Raw genomic sequence first — 19,161 nt, forward strand, 5'->3', positions numbered from 1 at the left:
GTGGAGGATCCGTCATACGGCTTATTTGTTGGGCCGACTTGATAGAGCGTCAATCTCGGGAAGAGAGCTAAATATTCGGCTTTGTACGTTCCAGGGCAAGCGATTTTTAGTGTCGGAAATTTCCAGGAATTCTTATTCCCGATGCCACGGACTGGGAAGGATAAGAACAGAAGAGGTGGTCGGCATGCGAAGAACTGACCCATAGAGACGAAGGATCCGTACAGTACCAAGGGGAGTAAGTGCGTTGGGAGGTTGGATCGATCCTCAACCCTAACCCAACACTGCCGCTCACCCCTCTTTTCCCGAAGGTTAAACTTAGTTATTGGCTAAAGTCGTTGTCCGTGATCCGACCCATTTTTATACTTGTGTCCGGGCCACCGAGGGACTAACGGGTTTGGCCCCTGCAACACTGCAACCGACTACGACTGGAACGCTGCAACGTTGTAGTTAGTATCAAGATATGAGACAACTGATCCGAGCCAAACGCTATTCGGATGCGGGTCTCAGGGCCTGTCTATGATTGGCAACTGCTCGTTCTCTCTGGCGCCTTCGACAATATGGGGGGCACTGGCGTGCTCGCCCCTGTCACCATTAACCCAATCACGGTGTTGCATCTGGGATCTGGGGTGATCCAAGACGCACGGAAAAGCTTGTCCGAACACCAAGCCCCCGTGCCAACTCAGGTAGGACAGGATCCCGACGGGATGTTCGTGCGATTTATTTAAATCAACAGTGCTTAACGCGGATACACGGTACCAGGTTTCCACATAGAGCGAGGTAGTATCGATGCTAGGGGTCTGATTGCACGCGACCTTCCCGGTAAATCCCCTGGCCCGGCCAACCAGATCATCGGCGGCATCGAATATTACGAGCGAATACATGAATAGTTACATATATAGATCCAACCTTTATTACCATTGGCGTCAAATATGACCTTGTCCGTAGGCGATTGGCTGCCCAAGCTTAAATAGGACGAGTCATTAGAACAAGGTAGAGACTGTCAGAATAAGTCGGTTGACACAAAATAAATAAGCCGACATCCACCCGTTCCGCTGCTACCTTGCATTATACAAAGCCACATGGTGGCAGGGTGAGCCGTGTTGCAGCGGCCGTCAGCTACCAGGGTATTTCACCGCGAGGTGACAGCACAGCAACCCTACATATGTAGTTGTGCGGCTGGTTGGGCGCCATGTTGGGACGGACCGTGCTCAAACCATCTGCGAGGTGCTTTCACGTCCGATAGGCACAGGCAGCTCGGTAACCATAGTAGAGCTGCCCAACCCTAAGAGACCGGTATAAGAGCCACTTGCAGTTTGTGTGCCTTGGGCTGATTCTGCGCAACCCCGCCGTCGGCCCCTCACGAGACCCCCTATACAAGTAGCTTACCGCTTAGGTAATCCATCCTTCTTTAGTCATGACGCCCGCGCACGGCTATCAGTCCATACGGTCATCCTGTGAGAGGTGTCGGTCCCAGAAGCTGAAATGCACCCTCTCATCTGGCGCATGGCCTGAGGGGACCCCTCCATGCCAGAGATGCCTGAAAGCTAGAGTACCCTGCGTCTTCGGCCGCAGACTCCGGACCGTCAAGGACAAAGAGCACGACAAGAAGGCCAGCAGAGGAGAATCGACAACCGCGCCAACAGCGGTAGCAGGATCATACATATCGTCCAATACTGCCCAGGAAAAACATGCTCCGGAAGGATCATCCAGCCAGCCTGCCACAGCATCGCTAGATAACGACCCTATCCAGTCCTGGGCACATGCCCCCAGCTCGCCCTTCCCACAATCGCCGCGGGCTAACGAGGCGTCCGACGGGAGCGGCCAGGAGAAAGATGGCCTTGCCGACTTTTGCTACGGTGGTGGGAGCTGTCTGGTCGACATGACCATGTTTGACGGTGAACTCTCGCTTACTACACCTACGATGACGTCCTCGTCATCGATGGACTCAGAGACGGACCATCACCCAAGCCACGGCTTACACTCCCAGGCCGTAACGGCCGGGTGCACGGCTACCACCGCTTGGAGCACAGGAGATACAAACGTGAGCAAACCCGAGCTTCTGCAGAGGCTGTTGCATCTCGTAGCCGAGATACACGAGAGCTTCAAGTTGCTCGAGGGCGGGCCCTGGTTAGGGCAGGACGACTCGGCAATCGCGCCCACGCTGGATAATTATCCAATCGGCAGCATCCTCCACCTCTCTCGCGAGTTCGCGGCCATCGTCGAGGTAGCCCAGGCGCACGCAGATCCAGCAGGTCCCTTTGAGGACAAAGCCGACGCCGATGCCGCCATGAATTTTGCGCTCCGCCATCGCTACCGAGACAGTGATCTGGAGGCTGCTTCCAATCCCGCCGACGGGTTCAACGCAAACGCAATTGACACGCCGACGTGCCTCCTCATCTTAAACTGCTACGTGTCCCTCACTAAGCTATACGAGACAATGCTGCGACACTTCCAGAAGCACCTCAGCCTCTTACCTAGCCCGTCCGTCTGCTGGCCCGAGGCTGGCGGCATGTCGGAGCGCTGCCTGAACCTAGGCGAACTGCCACCGACCGACGCCGCGTGCAGCCGGATCCACACGGCCATCCGCCTTCTTCTGGCCTCTCTGGACCGCATCGAGGCCGCCATCGAGCTCCCTGCTCCACTCCGCAGCACGGGGGCAGCCCTGCAGGGTGGGAGCGGCGCCGCATATTGGGGTATTGAACCGACGGATTGGGATGGCGCCACCGCGGGCGGGATGGCGCTCGACGCCGCGAGCGAATTCACATACTCGGGCGACCCAAAGAAGACTTCCTTCTTCCTTCTGCTGAGACAAGAGGCGATCATTTGCGCGGGCGGCTTCCAGGACGGGTTCGGCGAGCTCAGCGGGAGGGCGGCTACCGTGAAGGAACTCTTGCGCGAAAAGATGGGACTGTAGGGCCAGCTTCAACGCGGCAACAGACGAACGCCCAGTAAAAGGAGAAGAAAGCGGTAATAGAACAAGACCACATACATTTGAAGCATAGCGGGTAGACGTAGTAGGCGCATCAGCTGCCGGCTACAAAGTTGGAATTGTTGGAGATTTTGTTCGAGTCCTGGGGAGCGTGGCAAGCCAGGAGTACTCTTTGCTGCATACTTATATGCGACACTCTTTCTTCTCTTCTCTTCGTTCAGTTAGGCACGCCTGAAGTTACCGCTTTTCCAGCTAGCCCATCAAGCCGTCTGTTGTGCGACATATCAATTCGGACTTGCATAACGGAAAGCAACCTAAAGAGGGCTTATCGTGATCTCGGGGCCACAGAAACTCAACGTTACGCCAGAGGTCAATGCGTGTGCATGGAACCCTCTGATTGTATATTGCACCTCGCAATGATATTTTTTATCCTTCTTTAAAGCTACTGATTTAGAGCTAGCCGAGTTTCTCTGTATAATTACAATCCACCAATTAACCTTTTACTAGTAGTAAAACCTCTCAGAGTCGGCTTCCAAAAAGGCGATATTAGCAGATCCGCCGGTTTCGGCTTGCAGGTCGTCAAAGGGCATGGAACCAAAGGGGAAGGGGAACCCCATGTCGCTAGGATAGCCTGCGTAAGAATAAGAGCGAGGTAAGCATCTTCTGAACACGTCTAGAGCTTGGTGTGAGCAAGATTTACCCTGAGCGGAGAATGCCGTGCTAAAATCCGACCCGATACCCGCCATTTCGGGCTCGGAAGCTTGTGAGAATGGGGTTTCTGGTGGGTAGGAATCAGGGTCTTGAGTTTGTAGCACGACGCGCAGAGCCTTGGCCGCCTTCTTAGCCTCTTTCGAAGATGCACTCGAATGTTGCCACACATTCAGCGATTTTTCTAGGAGCTGTCGGATGGTGCCACCGCCTGTGGGCGTGTTTAGAGTCTCGTCAGACGAACCATTTCCATCCCGAATCAGAGAGCAGAGGACGCTCGTGGCGAGGAGGAAGTGGTGGTTAATGAGAGACGAAACGCGCCACCGAACGTGGTGGAGCTGTCCATCGGGTTGGGTCTCGTCGTCAACAAGAGCCTGGAACTCCAGCATCTTGACGGCAGCGGTCAGGCAGGCGTTCTTCGAGTAAGGATGAGGCTCCCCATGCCGGTCCGGGCCAAGGCAGTATCGTTTGTGCAGTGTGATCTGCAGCCCCAGAAGATTTATTTCGAGCCACAGCCGCTGCAGGATGACCTGGCTGGAGCATGTAATTGACTGGGCGAGAGGGCGCCATGCTAGGCTGGGGGGAAGGGACAAGCGTGTCTGTTGCAATCTCTGGTCTATCCGCATTACCTCGTCATATGTGCAGGGCGGTATATCAGTGATCAGGTCGCAGATGGCGCCGGCTATGGACGCGACGCGGTTTTTGGCCAAGACATAGAGCATGGGGGTCACTTCGGTGTCGGGCCGCGAGGGCGGTAGCTGGGAGGCCGCCTCGTCCAAGTCCGAGTCGAGGAGGTTACGGGGCGGTTCCGTGTCTACCTGGCGCTCCTTGATCATCCTGGGTAGACCCATCTGGGCGGAGATGCCCAGGTCGACGTGGTAGATAGTCGCCCAGACGCGCCGCCTCATCTCGCCGTCGAACGGACGTATGCCTGAGAAGTGTCTAGGGTCCCTATGGTAGCCCATCCTCATGGCAAGTTGTACGATAACGCCAAGTAGGAGGTACACACCAAACTCTGCGTCTTCGCAGAGGTAGTGCTCTACAGTGAGGTAGAGGATGAGCGTCTCGAGCACAAAAGGCCCGGCTTTGGTGTACCCGCCCAGCACGAGACACTGGACGGCCCTCTCCCTGAATGATTTGACCATGGTGGGCATCTCCGCGGTCCCGGCCGGCTGCGCTTGGGTCGCTAAGCACATCATGGTGAAAAGGAGACCCACCCAAACAATAGGTGCTGCCGACGGGTCGTGCCAGAATTTCTCGTACTGGTAACGCAGGATGGAATTGGCGTCAGCCACGCATAGCTGGGGAGCATTGAAAGTGAATCGGACCTACTTGCCGCAGAAACCGGCCGCTGTGCAACAAGGCTTATCGTTGTTGACTAGGGTATCAGCTTCGTGTCCATGGCAGCTACGGTAAGTATTCTGCAAAGGTGTATTAGGTACGTACCTGGCGCCATGTCGAGAGCATTGAAGTACTTTGATATCAGGCGGTCAACGACCGCGCGGGGAGGCACCGATGCGAGGATCTCTTCCTGGGTGACCCTCTTTGGGGACCCGTAAAGAAGCATGGGGCCGGTGACGGGTGAATTAGCCGACAGCTCCTCAGCAGTGGCCAAGCCCTGCGAGCCGTCTAGTTCCCTGTCGAAATGATCCTTGAGCTCGGCGATGCTGTCGAGCACTGCAGCCCAGTGGGAGCCCCCGACGTAACTCACGCCATCCGGGCTAATCCTTCCGAGCTCGGTGGAGGGTGATAGCGCGGCATGTTCCGGGGTCCGAGGTCGTGGGGTTGTGGGAGCCGGCAATGTTAGCCGACCCCTCACCCGAGGGTCGGGTGGGGTTGGGGCGGGCTGTATGGTCAAGGACGGCGACTCGGCTGGCCCATGTTGCAGTTGTTGCTGCTGCATCAAGGCGACGACGAGACGTTCGAGCTCCTGGATTCGACCCTGGACTGTGCCACGGGGGTTGGCGCTCGACATGCGTCCTGCAGCCGTTGAGGCAGGCATGCCATGCGTGCCCGGGGGGTGGACATCTGGGCTGTAAGCACATGACGAAGCTAACCCGCGGCTCAGACACGTATTGCAGGGCTGTTGGCGGTCGCATCGGGCCCTGTACCTTGTCGTCAGCGGGACATCCAGTCCGTTCACTACGTAGTAAATGCTGCCTCCCACTTGCGGCGCCTGCATAGGTTGCAGGAGAGTTGTGGCTTGTCTCGGCGCCTGTTCGGTGGGGGGCGGGGGCGCTCGTTGCCATGGTCGTGGCCGAATGGAGGGTTATGGGCGTCCGTCTCGGACATGGTGGGCAGTGGGTGCTGTTGCTGGGAGGCGAGCTCTTCGGTGACGGATTCGATATAGTTGATTGCATATTTTCTGATTGCGGATTGCAAGGAAAAGGAAATGCCCGCGAGGTTAACGGATTGGTGGAGGGTGTGTTGCTCGGCCCAATTCGGCCGTGCCAACCCCTTTAACGGTTGTGCGGCTGAATTTAGCTACATGCTCAGTGGGTTACACTACCAGTCGTGCCGTCGTCCGATCCTCCGATCCTCCGACTCTCCGACCCTCCGATCCTCCGACCATCCGGTCATCCGATCATCCATTCATTCGCCCCTCCAACACTGATCTCCCATACTACGAAAGGTACCTTGGAGACTCGGGGCTATGGGACATCGCGGAGTCTACTGCTTGGCAGTCACTCTCCGGCCCGGCCTTCACCATCCGGCGCCGTACAGAGTTTCTCTGACCGGAGGTGCCGTATCCCCGGTCTGTTTTCAGCGCCGACATGGCGAACAGCACAGAGCTTAATGGTCATGGAATTCCCATTGCACCTTATCTCGGACTCGAGCACTCGTAGCATTTGGCTTAAACAAACGTACAAGCTTTGCCTGCTCCCGTGACTGGAAGTCATATGGGTACATGCGGATTCCTTGAGTAAATCTAAATTGTTCTTCCTGGGGATCCCTTGAAATTGCATCTCAAATTCCACTCCTTCCCTGAGCAATACAGACGGATCTTCATAGCCCCCGTTGCCCGGTTATCTCGCACATACACTCCAGCCTAAATTATCGGCCATATCACCCACCGCGCGATTCCTCAAGTCTCCCCTGGGCACAGCAATACCTTGGACAACCACCGAGGCCGAGGCCATGGCTTCCTCGACAAAGGCATCAGGGGAACCGGTGGACGTAGAGGCACGCCACGTCGCCGATTCGCCAGATGCTGACCGGGAGCGGCATCGAGCCAACGGAGCGGGCGAGCCGGTGCAGGGTGCGAACAGCGTTGAGAAGGATCCTCTCGTCGTCGACTGGGACGGGCCGGATGACCGGTCGAACCCCCGAAACTGGTCGAGTGCGTCCCAGATGACGCACGTGCTGCTAGTCAGCACTTTCACACTTTACTCGTAAGTGTCCGCCGCCGGCCTACCATCGGGCTCTATGACGCAGGGCCCTCAGTCGATATCTCAACGAGTACTAATACGACACACAGAAACCTTGCCGCAACAATGTTTGCGCCCGGTGCCGAGGCCCTGATTGAGGAGTTCCATGTCAGCAATTCGGTTCTAGCAACCCTAACAGTTACCATTTACGTCTTAGGATTCTCTCTCGGTCCGCTAGTTCTCGCTCCCATGTCAGAGCTGTACGGGCGCCTGCCAATTTATCACCTATCTAACGCCTTCTACCTTGCCTTCACCATCGGGTGCGCCCTGAGCACAGACATTGCCATGTTCTTAGTATTCCGTTTCATCTGCGGGTGTGCCGCGTCAGTCCCTATGACAGTTGGCGGCGGGACCGTGGCCGACCTCATACCTGAAAACAAAAGGGGGAGAGCCATGGCACTGTATGGTATGGGGCCTCTCCTAGGGCCTGTAAGTGGAATCCCTATGGTGTCTTGGGCGCGGTTCCCACTAACTAATGTGTACCAGGTTGTGGGCCCCATTATTGGCGGTTTTGTTACCCAGTCCATCGGCTGGCGATGGACGTTCTGGCTGATCACTATCCTTGTAAGTCCATAGACGGGAAGCTTCTTACTACCACCCGGGGCCCACATTAACTGTCCTCGCTGCTGTCATGTAGGCCGGGGTCTTTTCGATCATAGCGATCCCCGTACTGCGGGAGACCAATGAGCAGGTTCTTCTCGAACGCAAAGCGGCTCGTCTAGCAAGAGCCACCGGCAAGCCTTTTGTCGCACGGGGTTCACAGGGGCTCACACCCCGACAGCTTCTTGGGCGCGCCGTCGTTCGACCCATGAAGATGCTCATATTCTCGCCCATCGTCCTCCTGCTTTCACTCTACTGCGCCTTCGTCTTCGGTCTTATCTTTCTTCTGTTCACCACATTTCCGTTCGTCTTTGAGGATACATATGGCTTCACTCCCGGAATCGCGGGTCTATCCTACATCGGACTCGGCGTCGGCATGATCTGTGGGCTCGTGCTGTTCGGCCTTCTCAGCGACAAGCTTATGCACCAGAAGCGAGGCGGCACCGTCTCACGCCCGGAGCTTCGTCTACCGTTGATGATGTGGTTTTCCCCCGTCATCCCAGTCGGTTTCTTCTGGTACGGATGGGCAGCCAATAACCACAACCACTGGATTGTCCCGATAGTGGGGACCTTCTTCATCGGATTGGGCTCCTTCTTCATCGTGATGCCCGCGCAGACATACTTTGTCGACATATTCGGCCAGCAAGGGGCGGCCTCAGCACTGGCCGCCAACACTGTGGTCCGGAACATCTTTGGTACCTTCCTGGCCCTGGCAGCACCTCCCCTGTACAACAACTTGGGCTTGGGCTGGGGTAACAGCGTGTTGGGCTTTATCTGCCTTGGCTTCGCCCCAATTCCAGTTCTCTTTTATCGGTACGGGGAACGGCTGAGGAATAGATTTGTCGTTGAACTGTGAGCGGGGTGCCCGGATACGCAAGGACGAGGCCGCAGTTCCCTTGCTGATACCAGCGCTTGTACTCCATATACGTTGTTACATGCAGGCCATGGAGGATTGTCGTATGTCGTTGACATTACTGTTGTTACTGTCGCATTCTAGGTGCATATATAAAGGCTGGGTACGTACCACAAAGGCGTTTAATACTACTCATAATCTCGTTTAGTTCTTACTACCTTACTCATTCCTCCTAGCAATGCACTTGTCGCTCGACGCGCCCGGCTCCCAAAGGGCAGTGCCTAAGACATAGAATACACAAGTTTCACACCCGACACCTTCTTGCTCTTAATCTTCTCCAGTCCCTTCAGTGCATTCTCAAGCCCACCGGGCTGGACATCGATAGGATGACTCCGGAGTTTACCGTCATCCAACAGTTCCTGGACCGTCTTGACCCACTCGGCACCGAACGACCCCATCTCGGGGTCGGCGGGCCTTCCGTGAGGCTCCGGCCAGGCAATTTCCTTGCCCAGCATAACGGGCCCAAGCACCCAGTCGGCCCGCACAACCTTCCGGGTCCGCGCAACCATGTCTGGATATGGGTCAAGGGCCGTATACCTCCCTCCCCGCCGCCCGATCGCCGCGTAGCAGATCCGCATGGACTCGGTGGTGGTGATGCAGTCGAGTGTAAACTCAAGCGAGCTATTTGTGTAGGCGCGTATGTCGGCCGCGCAATTGGGGGATTTGTAATCGAAGACGGCCGCGGCGCCGTACGACGTAACGAGTGGGAAGTTACCAGGGGAGCATGTTGCCAAGGGGGTGTATCCCGCCAACCGAAGGAGTTGGATCGCTGCAGTACCGGTAGCCGTCGATCCGCCATACACGAGAACTGGGAGGGGCCGAGACGCCGGACGCGAGGGATGCCCCGGCAGGGCGAGGCTCTTGAAGAGGGCGAGCCCGGCTGTCATAAAACTTGTCGACATTGCCGCGCCTTCATAGAAGCTCAACGACGGAGGAATGCGGAGGACACGGTCGGCATAAGCGCCAACATAAGTTGCGAATGCTCCGACATTGGGTTGGAGCGGGTTCATTCCCATCACGGCGCCGCATACTCGGTCGCCTGGTCGGATGAGACTATTGCGCGCGGCAGTAGGCCCGACAGAAAGAACCGTTCCAGCAAAATCGCACCCTGCAATAGCGCCGGGGGTAACGTAGTTGCCAGTCATCTTGGTGTCGACCGGGTTGACTGAGATGGCCGCGGTCTTGACCAGGATTGTATCGTCTTCAACCTCGGGCACACCGGCATCGTGGGACAGCGCGATCTCCCCGAGGGGAGTCCCAACTAAAGCGGTTTGAGTTTTGATTATGGCTGCGGCGGTCATGGCTGTGGTGATAACTTCAAGCCCTTGGTCGTGGCCCTTACGAGCTGTCACATCGCGCATCTGTGCCTGGGTGGCAACGGCTCTAATAAGGGTCAACTTTTCGGGCGCCGAAAATCTCCGACAAACTGCGACCGCTGTGACCCGGGGGTACTAGTAAGTATTCCGGGTCAGCTTTCCTTCCTGAACTGATGTTCCTACTGGTAGTAATGGTCGTTGGGAGGATAAAGTCCTACGAGGCTACAGGACACACCACCTGTGCCCCGATGTCCAATGAAGTATGAGAATACCAAACGATATTCTGTTACTCTTCTTCAAGCCGTGCCGGAAGTGGACTGTCCATATTATTCACCTGTCACGTCGACCGACCTATGACCTCGGTAACTGTCTGTTGGTTTTGTAAAGGCTTAAGGCCAACATATCCCGCGGACTTCAAGCCCATATTTTAACACCACTACTATACTAACCTAGCAACCATTCAGCTTCCGTGTGGCAGGTAAAGAGAGATATCAATCATGATGCATCACCGCCCGATATTTGCCCTCAACAGTGGGAACACGAACAGTAGATGATAACACCACATTGCCCGGCTAGGCGTCAGTATGAATCCCCGGGTCATTGTAATAATGTCCCCATTCACTATCTTCCTAGTTATTGTCGGCGCTGGGCAGTAAGACCAGGCAATGTGAGAGACCCCCGCTCTTCACGCAGCCAGCCATTAGTCTAGCTCCTATTTAGGCACATAGACTAGTTGTCCACTATTATAAACGCTATTACCGGATATCGAGCTTAATATCTTTGGATCCGTCTTGATATGCCAACAAATACGGAGTAAGCGTGATAAGTGGTACCACTTTAACCGAACCCACGAAACGTAAAGCCAGTGACAATCCTCAACAGCTCCTCCTGTGTAGCGTTGTGAGACCTCGTCACATCCATGTTTTGCGCCTTTACGGTGGTCCATACGATATCAGGGCAAAACTTGATCACCGTAATAACTAGTGCCGCGGTGATCGACGTTAGCAGCCGGTAATAGAACCGCATCAAGAGGATCACCTTAACCAACCTCAACACAGTGCCCGTTCTGATGCCATGGATCCTGCCAAGGTTGGCAATGCCTCGCTTTATGTGCTAACTTTAACTAAATTAAGTGCCTTACCAATCGCGAAATGCATGAGAGCAGTACTTGGCGAGAACCCTGATGCCCGTCGTCTATCCGCTCGGTTGAGCCATCGAGGTTCTCACCATCAAGGTTCACGCCATTTTGACCATATCAAAATTCCACCCATGTGCAATAGATGAGGGTTTATCAGTCAAGCTCCCGAGTCCTAGGCCAAGTTCATGACACCACACAAGCCCCAAATAGTACCACTGCCCAGTTCCTGGACCGCTTTCTACTTCCTTCCCAAGCACCGTTTACATTCACCACTCTCTTTCTCGGGGTTTCTTCTAACACGATGGTTGAACACATCCCCTCCCATAATACGAGCCATCATCGGCTCATGCACTCTGGAAACCCTGAGATCCACGACGTGATCATTGTCGGCGCCGGCCCTTGTGGTCTGGCGGTAGCAGCGCGGCTCCGCGAACACGCCCCCGCAGCCATCTTTACCGACGAGGAACATCGGCGCTACCAATGGCTCCGGAGATATGGAAACGCAGTAACCCTGAAACACGTCAAGAGCGGTCGAGTTTCGCGTTGTGTGCAGGCCGGCGCTCTGCCAGAACTCGACGTTGTCGTGTTAGATGCTACCCACGACAAATGGCTTGGCCGCTGGAACAAATTGTTCGCATCCTATGACATCAGCCACCTGCGTAGTCCGATGTTCTGGCACGTCGATCCCAAAGACCGCGATTCACTCCTAGCGCATGCGTACGAATGCCACCGAGGAGATGAGTTGCTCGAGATCCGTAAATGCGTGGGGAAGGAAATCAGCAAGCACATGCGGAAAAAGAGATTGGGACGTGGCGAGGTGTGAGTGATGGAGAAGCAGTAAAAAAACTTGATGCCCGTCTAACATCCATCAGACAGCATTCCCAAGTCGAAGTCAACGAACGAGAACGAAACGATTATTTCAACCCGTCCCAGTCCCTCTTCACGGACCACTGTCATGCCGTCATTAATCGATACGGTCTTGCCGATGGCATGGTTAAGAAGGAATCCGTCCAGGACATACGCTTCGAGGTGACCAGTGGCGTGTCCTCGGATGGGGACCGGCTGTTCACTGTTGTTACGGACCAAACTCGGCGGTATGCCCGAGCTGTTGTCCTCGCCGTCGGACCGGCAAACGAGGCCACCATTCCCAGGCTCCCTTCCATGGCTTCGGATTTTTCGCCGGTCAAACGCCTCCCTAATGCATGCCACAGCGCGCAAATCGAACAGTTTCCCGACCCGGCAATTCAGGAGAAGATCAGCAGAGGATTGGAGACCAACATCCTTGTCGTTGGTGGAGGCCTAACATCGGCACAGCTCTCCGATCTCGCCATTCGCCGAGGTGTGACAAAAGTGTGGCATATCATGCGAGGACCATGTCGCGTCAAACCATTCGACGTCGACCTCAAGTGGATGAGCAAGTACCGCAACGTTGAACAGGCATACTTTTGGTCGGCCAACTCGGACGAGGAGCGGCTGCAGATGCTAAGAGCTGCACGTGGCGGGGGGAGCATGACGCCTGTTTTCCACAGGAAGCTCAAGGAACACAGCACCCGGGGCCGACTGGCGCTGCACACGAGCACTACTCTCGTTGATGCGAAGTTTGAGGAAGCGGAAGGACATGAGCCGCGAAGCGGCATGTGGGTTGTGAAGACCGACCCGCCGATCGACAACCTCCCGCGACTGGACTACATATATTTTGCCACGGGCGTCGAAACAAATATCTCCTCGTTGCCATATCTGCAAACTATGCGAGAGACACACCCTATCCCGGAACTCGGCGGTTTCCCTTGCCTAAACGGCCAGCTGATGTGGAAGGACGGTGTGCCGTTGTTCATTGCCGGGAGGCTGGCTGCTCTGAGCCTAGGACCAGCGGCACCCAACCTTGGTGGAGCAAAGATGGGAGCTGAGAGAATAGCCCTGGCGCTCCAGGAAATTATTTCGCGCGAAGAGATAACCAGAAGCGACGGGGATTACGCCTCGAAGAATGAGAACAAATGGTTCGGTTACATCTCCGGACAAGGAAACAAATATGGCTGTCTTGCTCAAAATGGCGGAGCCTTTGTATCTACTAGTTAACCCACAGGCCTCGAGGCGCGCAAACCTGGGCCGCCCATGGAGCTTGGCGGTGGGAGAGGCCGCCTTAACAGGACGGTTTCGCCTCCAGTGCTCGTAGCTATAGTCCCCCAGTACTAAGGTAGTAGGCAGTAACAGTCCCCTTGCAGTGTTATTACGGATATACTGGCGCTGCAAGGAATGTTTTTTGCTGTCATTCCAGCGTCATCGTGATCTGTTGAGGGTGATATTTCTGGCATCCGAGTGTGACACTGTCGCAAAGGACGGCCTGAGAACCTTGATGGCTACCGATCGCGGGATCGAGTGCCTGGGAGGGTCCCGTATCCATCGAGGTTCTCAAAGATTAAATGGCATAAAAGCGACGAGCAATCTCGCTCTCCAACCGTGTCTCTGTTCTTTCTTCTACGAATCCTCAGAGGCTAAAATTGTTTGGTTTCTCAACGGGGTCGTTTCCCTTGGTTGCTGCTCCAGGCCTCATCCGCCGCCCGAATCAGCCCCCGAAGCCGCCCCAGCGAGATTACAGAGACACGAACATGGCAGACCCAAGTTCTCCTTCATAGCCCCACATCTCCGTTATGTACAAATTTCGGACTTGCTCATCCTCTTCTGCCTCTTCTCCTCTCCCATGACAAGTATCGACGCAACCAGAGCACGGCTTCCATCGGGATGCTAAGCAGCTAGTCGTCTTTCCGGATTCTCCCACATGCTTTCTGGTTTGGATGAGGGATTTATCCCCGCGCATTGATTGACGGTTAGGGATAGGAGCGGGGCCGCCGTCCAGGACCAAGCTTGACAGATCGTGTTTGCGGTTTACCGGATTCCATTACGTCCCTCCCCCACCGCGCTCCAGCCGACTACTCCTGTGATCAACCAATCCCGCAACCGAATCGGTCGCTACGATCCGAAGACCAACACTGAGTCGCTCACCGAGGGCATGGAGACACAACATGTGCACATCAAGGGCCGGTACATTAGACCAATGAGCTCGACGCAGCCCGTGGGCTGCCCGTGGTGCTTGGTGCTAAACCGGCAAATCCGGCAGGATTCCGAGATAGGCTACCCTCCCATCCCGCGCGGCCATGTGACGTATCACGGCCTCATGGGGTAGACGATTGGTCTCTGCTGCTGCAGAATGACCTTCCGCCCACGACCACCCTCACGGGAGTCACCCCGCGGCCGGCTGTTTCATGAGCAATTTTGCGAGTTGTCCATGGGGGGCCAGGGTGTCAGGAGGTGACGGGCTTAACCAGCGGTTTATTTAAACCCGTCCAGTCTCGCTTGTCCTTGGATATCTGAACAGACTACCTTATCCACCGACCCAGACTCCAAAACAACCCACAACTTACCGCCAGAACTACGTCCCAAATATCCTCCTTAGCAACATGTCTCCCTGGTAAGATTCCAACCGGAACCCAGAATCCAGCGTCTCAAATGATTTCCATTCTTAGGGGGCTCCTGATGACTGGCACCGGTGCTGACCATAACCCCGTCGTAGCACTTGCTCGTCCTGCGGCTGCTCTGGCAGTTGCGATGGATGCTCTTGCTCAAGCTGCGGCGTAAGTTCAACAATCCTTTCGTCAATCAAACCCAGCTCGCTCCGCTGTCACCGACTGACCAGACCACAGCACTAAATCGCATCGTGGCCTCCTCACCATCGTCCTACCAGTAACACCGGTCAATACTCAAACAATGTTACTGAGACAATATACGCGGTGGGCTCGGCGTGAAGTACGCTTCTGACTGAGCGGAGGCGGCGGGGCGGCGACGGAGAGCTGAACTGAGTCGGGCTGTCGATACAATATTTGGCAACGGGAACCACTGGCGATGGCTTTCATTGGCTTCCTAATTTTACATGAGCTATACGCTCCATTCCTTTATCTAGGTACCTAGTAGTTTTAAATGGATTTGTTACGTCGCATACACTAAGCCTAGCCGAGATGCACCAGGCACTCCTGTGCCCGTCCATCGAAGATGTCCACGAGTCACGAATCACGCTGTAACCACGCATGGTGACGCTTGGATACGGAATCTGATTTAAAAAGAACATGGAGCTCTCCATAAGCTCGAGTTGGCACCATCCCACACACCGAGCCCTTGGTGCGCGATCTACCCGAGCGAACATAGCGCAACGAAGCAGAACATAACATCGTTGGTGTTCTGAAGCCCTACATAGCCTTCTTAGCAGAATCACAACTCCTTGCGGCTATCGAGATACTACTTGGCGACCAGCCCGTTTCATTCATCGGCATCTCAGCTCAGGAGAGAGAAGGGTGTCAAAAGGACAGCGGCAAGGTTTTTGCTCTTTGAACGGTAATCACACTGTAAATATAGCGCTACTTACCCGGGGCAAAGGAGGAGGGAGGGGGAGGGTGAATCTTGGATATTATGCTGCCATGCCTTGATCCAGCAGTATTGAAGCCGTACACGAGCATTAGGGTTGATCCACTGGTTCAATATTTGCTTGCCCAGACACTCAAGCAATGATAGTTAATGATCAGTCAAAGGCACTCGAAGTGCTACACCAACTCTGCAATCAAGCTAGCCAAGAGCAGGGCCAGACACCGTCGTTATGTTCAGGATGGAGTCGATACCGTTCGCCACATAAGGTAATTAGACAGCAGTACCACCCAAACGAGCGCTTGGCCGGGAAGAGCTGTGGAAAAGATAGCGTCAACGGATGGCCGGTGCGGCCGACGCTCTGCCGGCAGTCACCGAGACAAACTCGTCTTTTTCGTCCACTCCCATGTAACTAAGTGACCCATCAGGCTCGTGTTAGGGGCCGATCTCGTGATTCGAATTTGAGACTCACATGCTTAAAATAATCTCAGCAAATTCGTCGGCATCCTCGCCTCTTCCGTTCCCGAGGAAATAGTCCAACGAATAGTTCGTGATAACGAAATGCGGCTTTTCCTTCCACATCCGAACAAACTCAGATGAAGAGTCCGCTGCCCATAGGTGTCGGGATAATGTCCAACGGTGAGCGTAGCCCCAGGTACTTTCGTCTCCTGATCTCCAGTTAATTAGCCCCCGAGGCTTAAATAAGGGTCGAAGGAAAGGACGGCACCGTTTCCCTCAGGATCCTTCATCAGATCATAGAGTGATATGAAGGAGTGCGCCATCAGAACGGTTCTTCGCAAAGATTCCGCAAATATCCATCTCTAGCAGCCGCAGGAAATGCCTAGTTAGCGAGCGAGGGCACAGCATCGCCGACGGCGCTAGATGGTAATGTACGGCACTCACCTTCCACTCGGCAGGCGGCTGCTTCCTCATCTCTCTATCCCCAAGCCTCGCCATATCCCCCAGGTTCTCCCGCACCCTACACAGATCCGCGAGCCACATCCGCAGTAGTGGCATGTCCCTCTCGCCTTGGGCGCGCAGAGCGACGTCGCCATCGAGCAGACGGATGACCTGGTAGAGAAAGAGCGCTTGGGCGCGCGCAAGTCTCTCCAAGGGCGTTGCTGTAACCCGACTGGCCTCGACATCGACCAGCTCTTTCGCGTTGTTGTAGACCGCGCGCATCACCATGGCTGTGTTTGCCGGGGTGCGGTTTGCGTACAGCACATTGGCAGCGAAGCAGGACAGGATGGATTGCGGCATGTTGTCTCTATAGAGATAGCGGTGCAAGAATGGGGCGGCGCTTCGCATGGCGAGATCCGTTGTGAAACCTTTGACCCGATTCAGGACGTAGTGTAGGGGCGCCTTTGGATCGTGGAGGTGCCATGGCTCCATTTGTTCCTGGAAGGAGACGGTCAAGACGGGTTCTCGAGAAGGGGACGGTGAATGACTAAGGGTACGAGCGGCGGCGGAATATCCGGCGCAGAATGAAATGTTCGCTGGATTAAGCTTACACAAAGAAGATCCATCTTCTCGTAGGCTCTCATAACCTCGTCATCTACCGGGCTGCCAGGTCGTTCGACCACTCCCGCCCCTCCGATTTGAACAAACCATTGATCCTCGATGGGCGTAGTGCTATTGTCCATAAGATTCCTGAACGGATCAATAGCAATATTGCCATCTACAGCTGCACTGGTAGCACCCATCAAATACTGCATAGAATCTGCGGCAACAGAGCTGAAATCTGGTTGGGAATCCACGGACATCCGCCCCGCGGAGTTTACATCTGGAAGGTCTGGAGCGAAGGGAGAAGGACATGCAGGGCTTCGAAACGCTAGACTTCCAGCGGCAGGCGATGGCGGCGGAGCCTTGCCGGCATAAAAGCAAGCAATTTTCTTGTCCGAACACCTAGAGCAAGCCGGCATCCGCCTGTCGCATCGTCTCTTGGCTTGGATACAGTTCTTGCAATTCTTCTGTCTCGTTCTTGGCTTGCCGTCTGTACCTGAGAACCCGTCCATTGTGCGGAAAAATTATGCGTTGCGCTGGTTGCGGAGTTACGATGGTGCCGTAAGCGGAGATTATGGTGGTCGAAGTCGAGCGGCCGCGCTCAGACTCCTCAATGTCCGCAACGGGGACCGCCGGCTTGCGTCAAATCCCGCTCAACCTCACCGCTTAAGTCCGCTCAACCTCCCCGCCAAGCCTCCCGAATTTCGAGAGGACATTGTTATTCGCCAACCTTGTTGTTGTGCAAAGCCCCAAACATTGTGCAAACGAAGCAATGGCAAAGCGTAATCTCCGCACCCGCGAGAAATTTACGCCACGATTCTAGATCCTATTAAATGGTATAAATACCCGGCAACGACACCCTGAGTCTTTGGATGTGGAATATCCCCATACAGTACCATACTACCCACTCTTCTTTCTTGCAATTTGACAACATGGCCTTGAGAGCACTGGTAGTGGGCGGGACGAGCGGCATCGGCTACGCAATGGCCTGCCGTGTCGCTGCTGAAGCCAAGTCATCATCCGTTATCATCAGCGGCCGGACGAAGCCCGAGAACTTGCCACACACCAACATCGAGTTTCGGCCACTAGACGCATCATCTATGCGGGCGATCAAGCAGTACACGGATGCCATCAAGTCCTCGATTCAGGGGCAGCAGCTCGACCTCCTTATTATGAGTCAGGGGATCTTGACACTAGCGGGAAGGACGGAAACACCAGAGGGCATCGACCGCAAGATGGCGCTGCACTACTACGGCAAGCAGCTCCTGATACGCGAGCTTCTTCCAGTATTGAAGGACGACGGCGAAATCGTCATTGTGTTTGATGGCAAAGCCGGAAGCCCAGACAAGCTTAACTGGGAGGATCTTGACCTCAAGACGCACTTCAGCCTCATAAACGCAGCGAACCATTGTATGGCAATGAACGATGCCATGATCCAGTGGTGGGCGGCCCAACAGCAACCACAGGGCACACATAAACGACATTTCGTGCACGCTTGGCCGGGCTTGGTCAACACAAACACTGTCAAGAATCTTCCATGGTATATGCGGGGCCCGGCGGAAGCTCTGGGCGCTCTGCTCGGAGTGTCTCCAGACACTTGTGCAGAGCGTCTGCTGAAGGGAGCTTCTGAGTGCGTGGCGGCAGGCAAACAGCAAGGTAGATTTTGGAGCAATATTGATGACAAGGGGCGTCTGGTTACAAACAAGGCCATCTGGGGCGACGATCAGATGACCAAGATAGCTTATCACACATGGGGGCTTGTAGATAGAGCACTTGATACACCTACGAGGTAGTAGCTCTGTTATTCAGAGTAGGATGGGGGCAGGTGAGCGAGGCAGTTCACGTAATTACAACTTTGTCTGAATAGGCTTCGACCACACGTTCCATGACTGCGGATTGCCCCAGCGGTCCTGATGGAGGTGCACCGGAACTGAACATATCATAATTACTAGTTCCTAAGCTAAAGGAGGGGAAGAGAAGAGAAGATGCAGAAAGATCTCGCGCAGCAGCTTGGTCCAGTTTGTGGACCTCTTAGTACCAAATCAAATGTAATGCCGCAAGAATTCACGCGGCAGCAGGCAATTTCCAGCTATCTTTGTTCCCACAAGGGCCTAATTAATACCGTAATTAACTAAAGTAAGTAGGTACTTAGGCACGTACTAACCAGCTGGCTAGGGCTATATACACGCCATACGGAAAAATACTTGATCGACTGC

At 54.9% G+C, this 19,161-nt stretch overlaps 7 protein-coding genes across 7 annotated transcripts; 4 read left to right on the forward strand and 3 right to left on the reverse strand.

Annotated features, from left to right (window-relative positions):
• Positions 1-1,414: 1,414 nt before the first annotated feature.
• MFIFM68171_08453 (Putative transcriptional regulator LovE) lies at positions 1,415-2,914 on the forward strand (the record flags this gene model as incomplete). Its single annotated transcript, XM_071063873.1, has 1 exon — positions 1,415-2,914. One exon carries the CDS (start codon positions 1,415-1,417, stop codon positions 2,912-2,914), a length of 1,500 nt encoding a protein of 499 aa, XP_070919974.1.
• A 518-nt stretch (positions 2,915-3,432) lies between these two features.
• Positions 3,433-5,929, reverse strand: MFIFM68171_08454 (Pyrrolocin cluster transcription factor fsdR; the record flags this gene model as incomplete). The annotated part of the gene is made up of 5 exons (XM_071063874.1): positions 3,433-3,560; positions 3,630-4,899; positions 4,970-5,001; positions 5,084-5,748; positions 5,805-5,929. The coding sequence occupies 5 exons, from the start codon at positions 5,927-5,929 to the stop codon at positions 3,433-3,435; spliced, it is 2,220 nt and encodes a 739-aa protein (XP_070919975.1).
• An 846-nt stretch (positions 5,930-6,775) lies between these two features.
• MFIFM68171_08455 (Trichosetin biosynthesis cluster MFS transporter) lies at positions 6,776-8,521 on the forward strand (the record flags this gene model as incomplete). Its single annotated transcript, XM_071063875.1, has 4 exons — positions 6,776-7,029; positions 7,116-7,494; positions 7,552-7,629; positions 7,703-8,521. The coding sequence occupies 4 exons, from the start codon at positions 6,776-6,778 to the stop codon at positions 8,519-8,521; spliced, it is 1,530 nt and encodes a 509-aa protein (XP_070919976.1).
• Positions 8,522-8,799: 278 nt separating this feature from the next.
• Positions 8,800-9,879, reverse strand: MFIFM68171_08456 (Putative zinc-binding dehydrogenase family oxidoreductase; the record flags this gene model as incomplete). Its single annotated transcript, XM_071063876.1, has 1 exon — positions 8,800-9,879. One exon carries the CDS (start codon positions 9,877-9,879, stop codon positions 8,800-8,802), a length of 1,080 nt encoding a protein of 359 aa, XP_070919977.1.
• A 1,454-nt stretch (positions 9,880-11,333) lies between these two features.
• Positions 11,334-13,108, forward strand: MFIFM68171_08457 (L-lysine 6-monooxygenase family protein; the record flags this gene model as incomplete). Its single annotated transcript, XM_071063877.1, has 2 exons — positions 11,334-11,851; positions 11,905-13,108. 2 exons carry the CDS (start codon positions 11,334-11,336, stop codon positions 13,106-13,108), a joined length of 1,722 nt encoding a protein of 573 aa, XP_070919978.1.
• Positions 13,109-15,775: 2,667 nt separating this feature from the next.
• Positions 15,776-17,157, reverse strand: MFIFM68171_08458 (Transcription factor domain-containing protein; the record flags this gene model as incomplete). Its single annotated transcript, XM_071063878.1, has 5 exons — positions 15,776-15,854; positions 15,915-16,110; positions 16,170-16,263; positions 16,346-16,840; positions 16,954-17,157. The coding sequence occupies 5 exons, from the start codon at positions 17,155-17,157 to the stop codon at positions 15,776-15,778; spliced, it is 1,068 nt and encodes a 355-aa protein (XP_070919979.1).
• A 720-nt stretch (positions 17,158-17,877) lies between these two features.
• On the forward strand, positions 17,878-18,738 carry MFIFM68171_08459 (Oxidoreductase andH; the record flags this gene model as incomplete). Its single annotated transcript, XM_071063879.1, has 1 exon — positions 17,878-18,738. The coding sequence occupies one exon, from the start codon at positions 17,878-17,880 to the stop codon at positions 18,736-18,738; it is 861 nt and encodes a 286-aa protein (XP_070919980.1).
• Positions 18,739-19,161: the final 423 nt, after the last annotated feature.

The sequence above is a fragment of the Madurella fahalii genome (genome assembly GCF_045866475.1).
Source record: "Madurella fahalii IFM 68171 DNA, scaffold_4, whole genome shotgun sequence".
Lineage (NCBI taxonomy): Eukaryota > Fungi > Ascomycota > Sordariomycetes > Sordariales > Madurella > Madurella fahalii.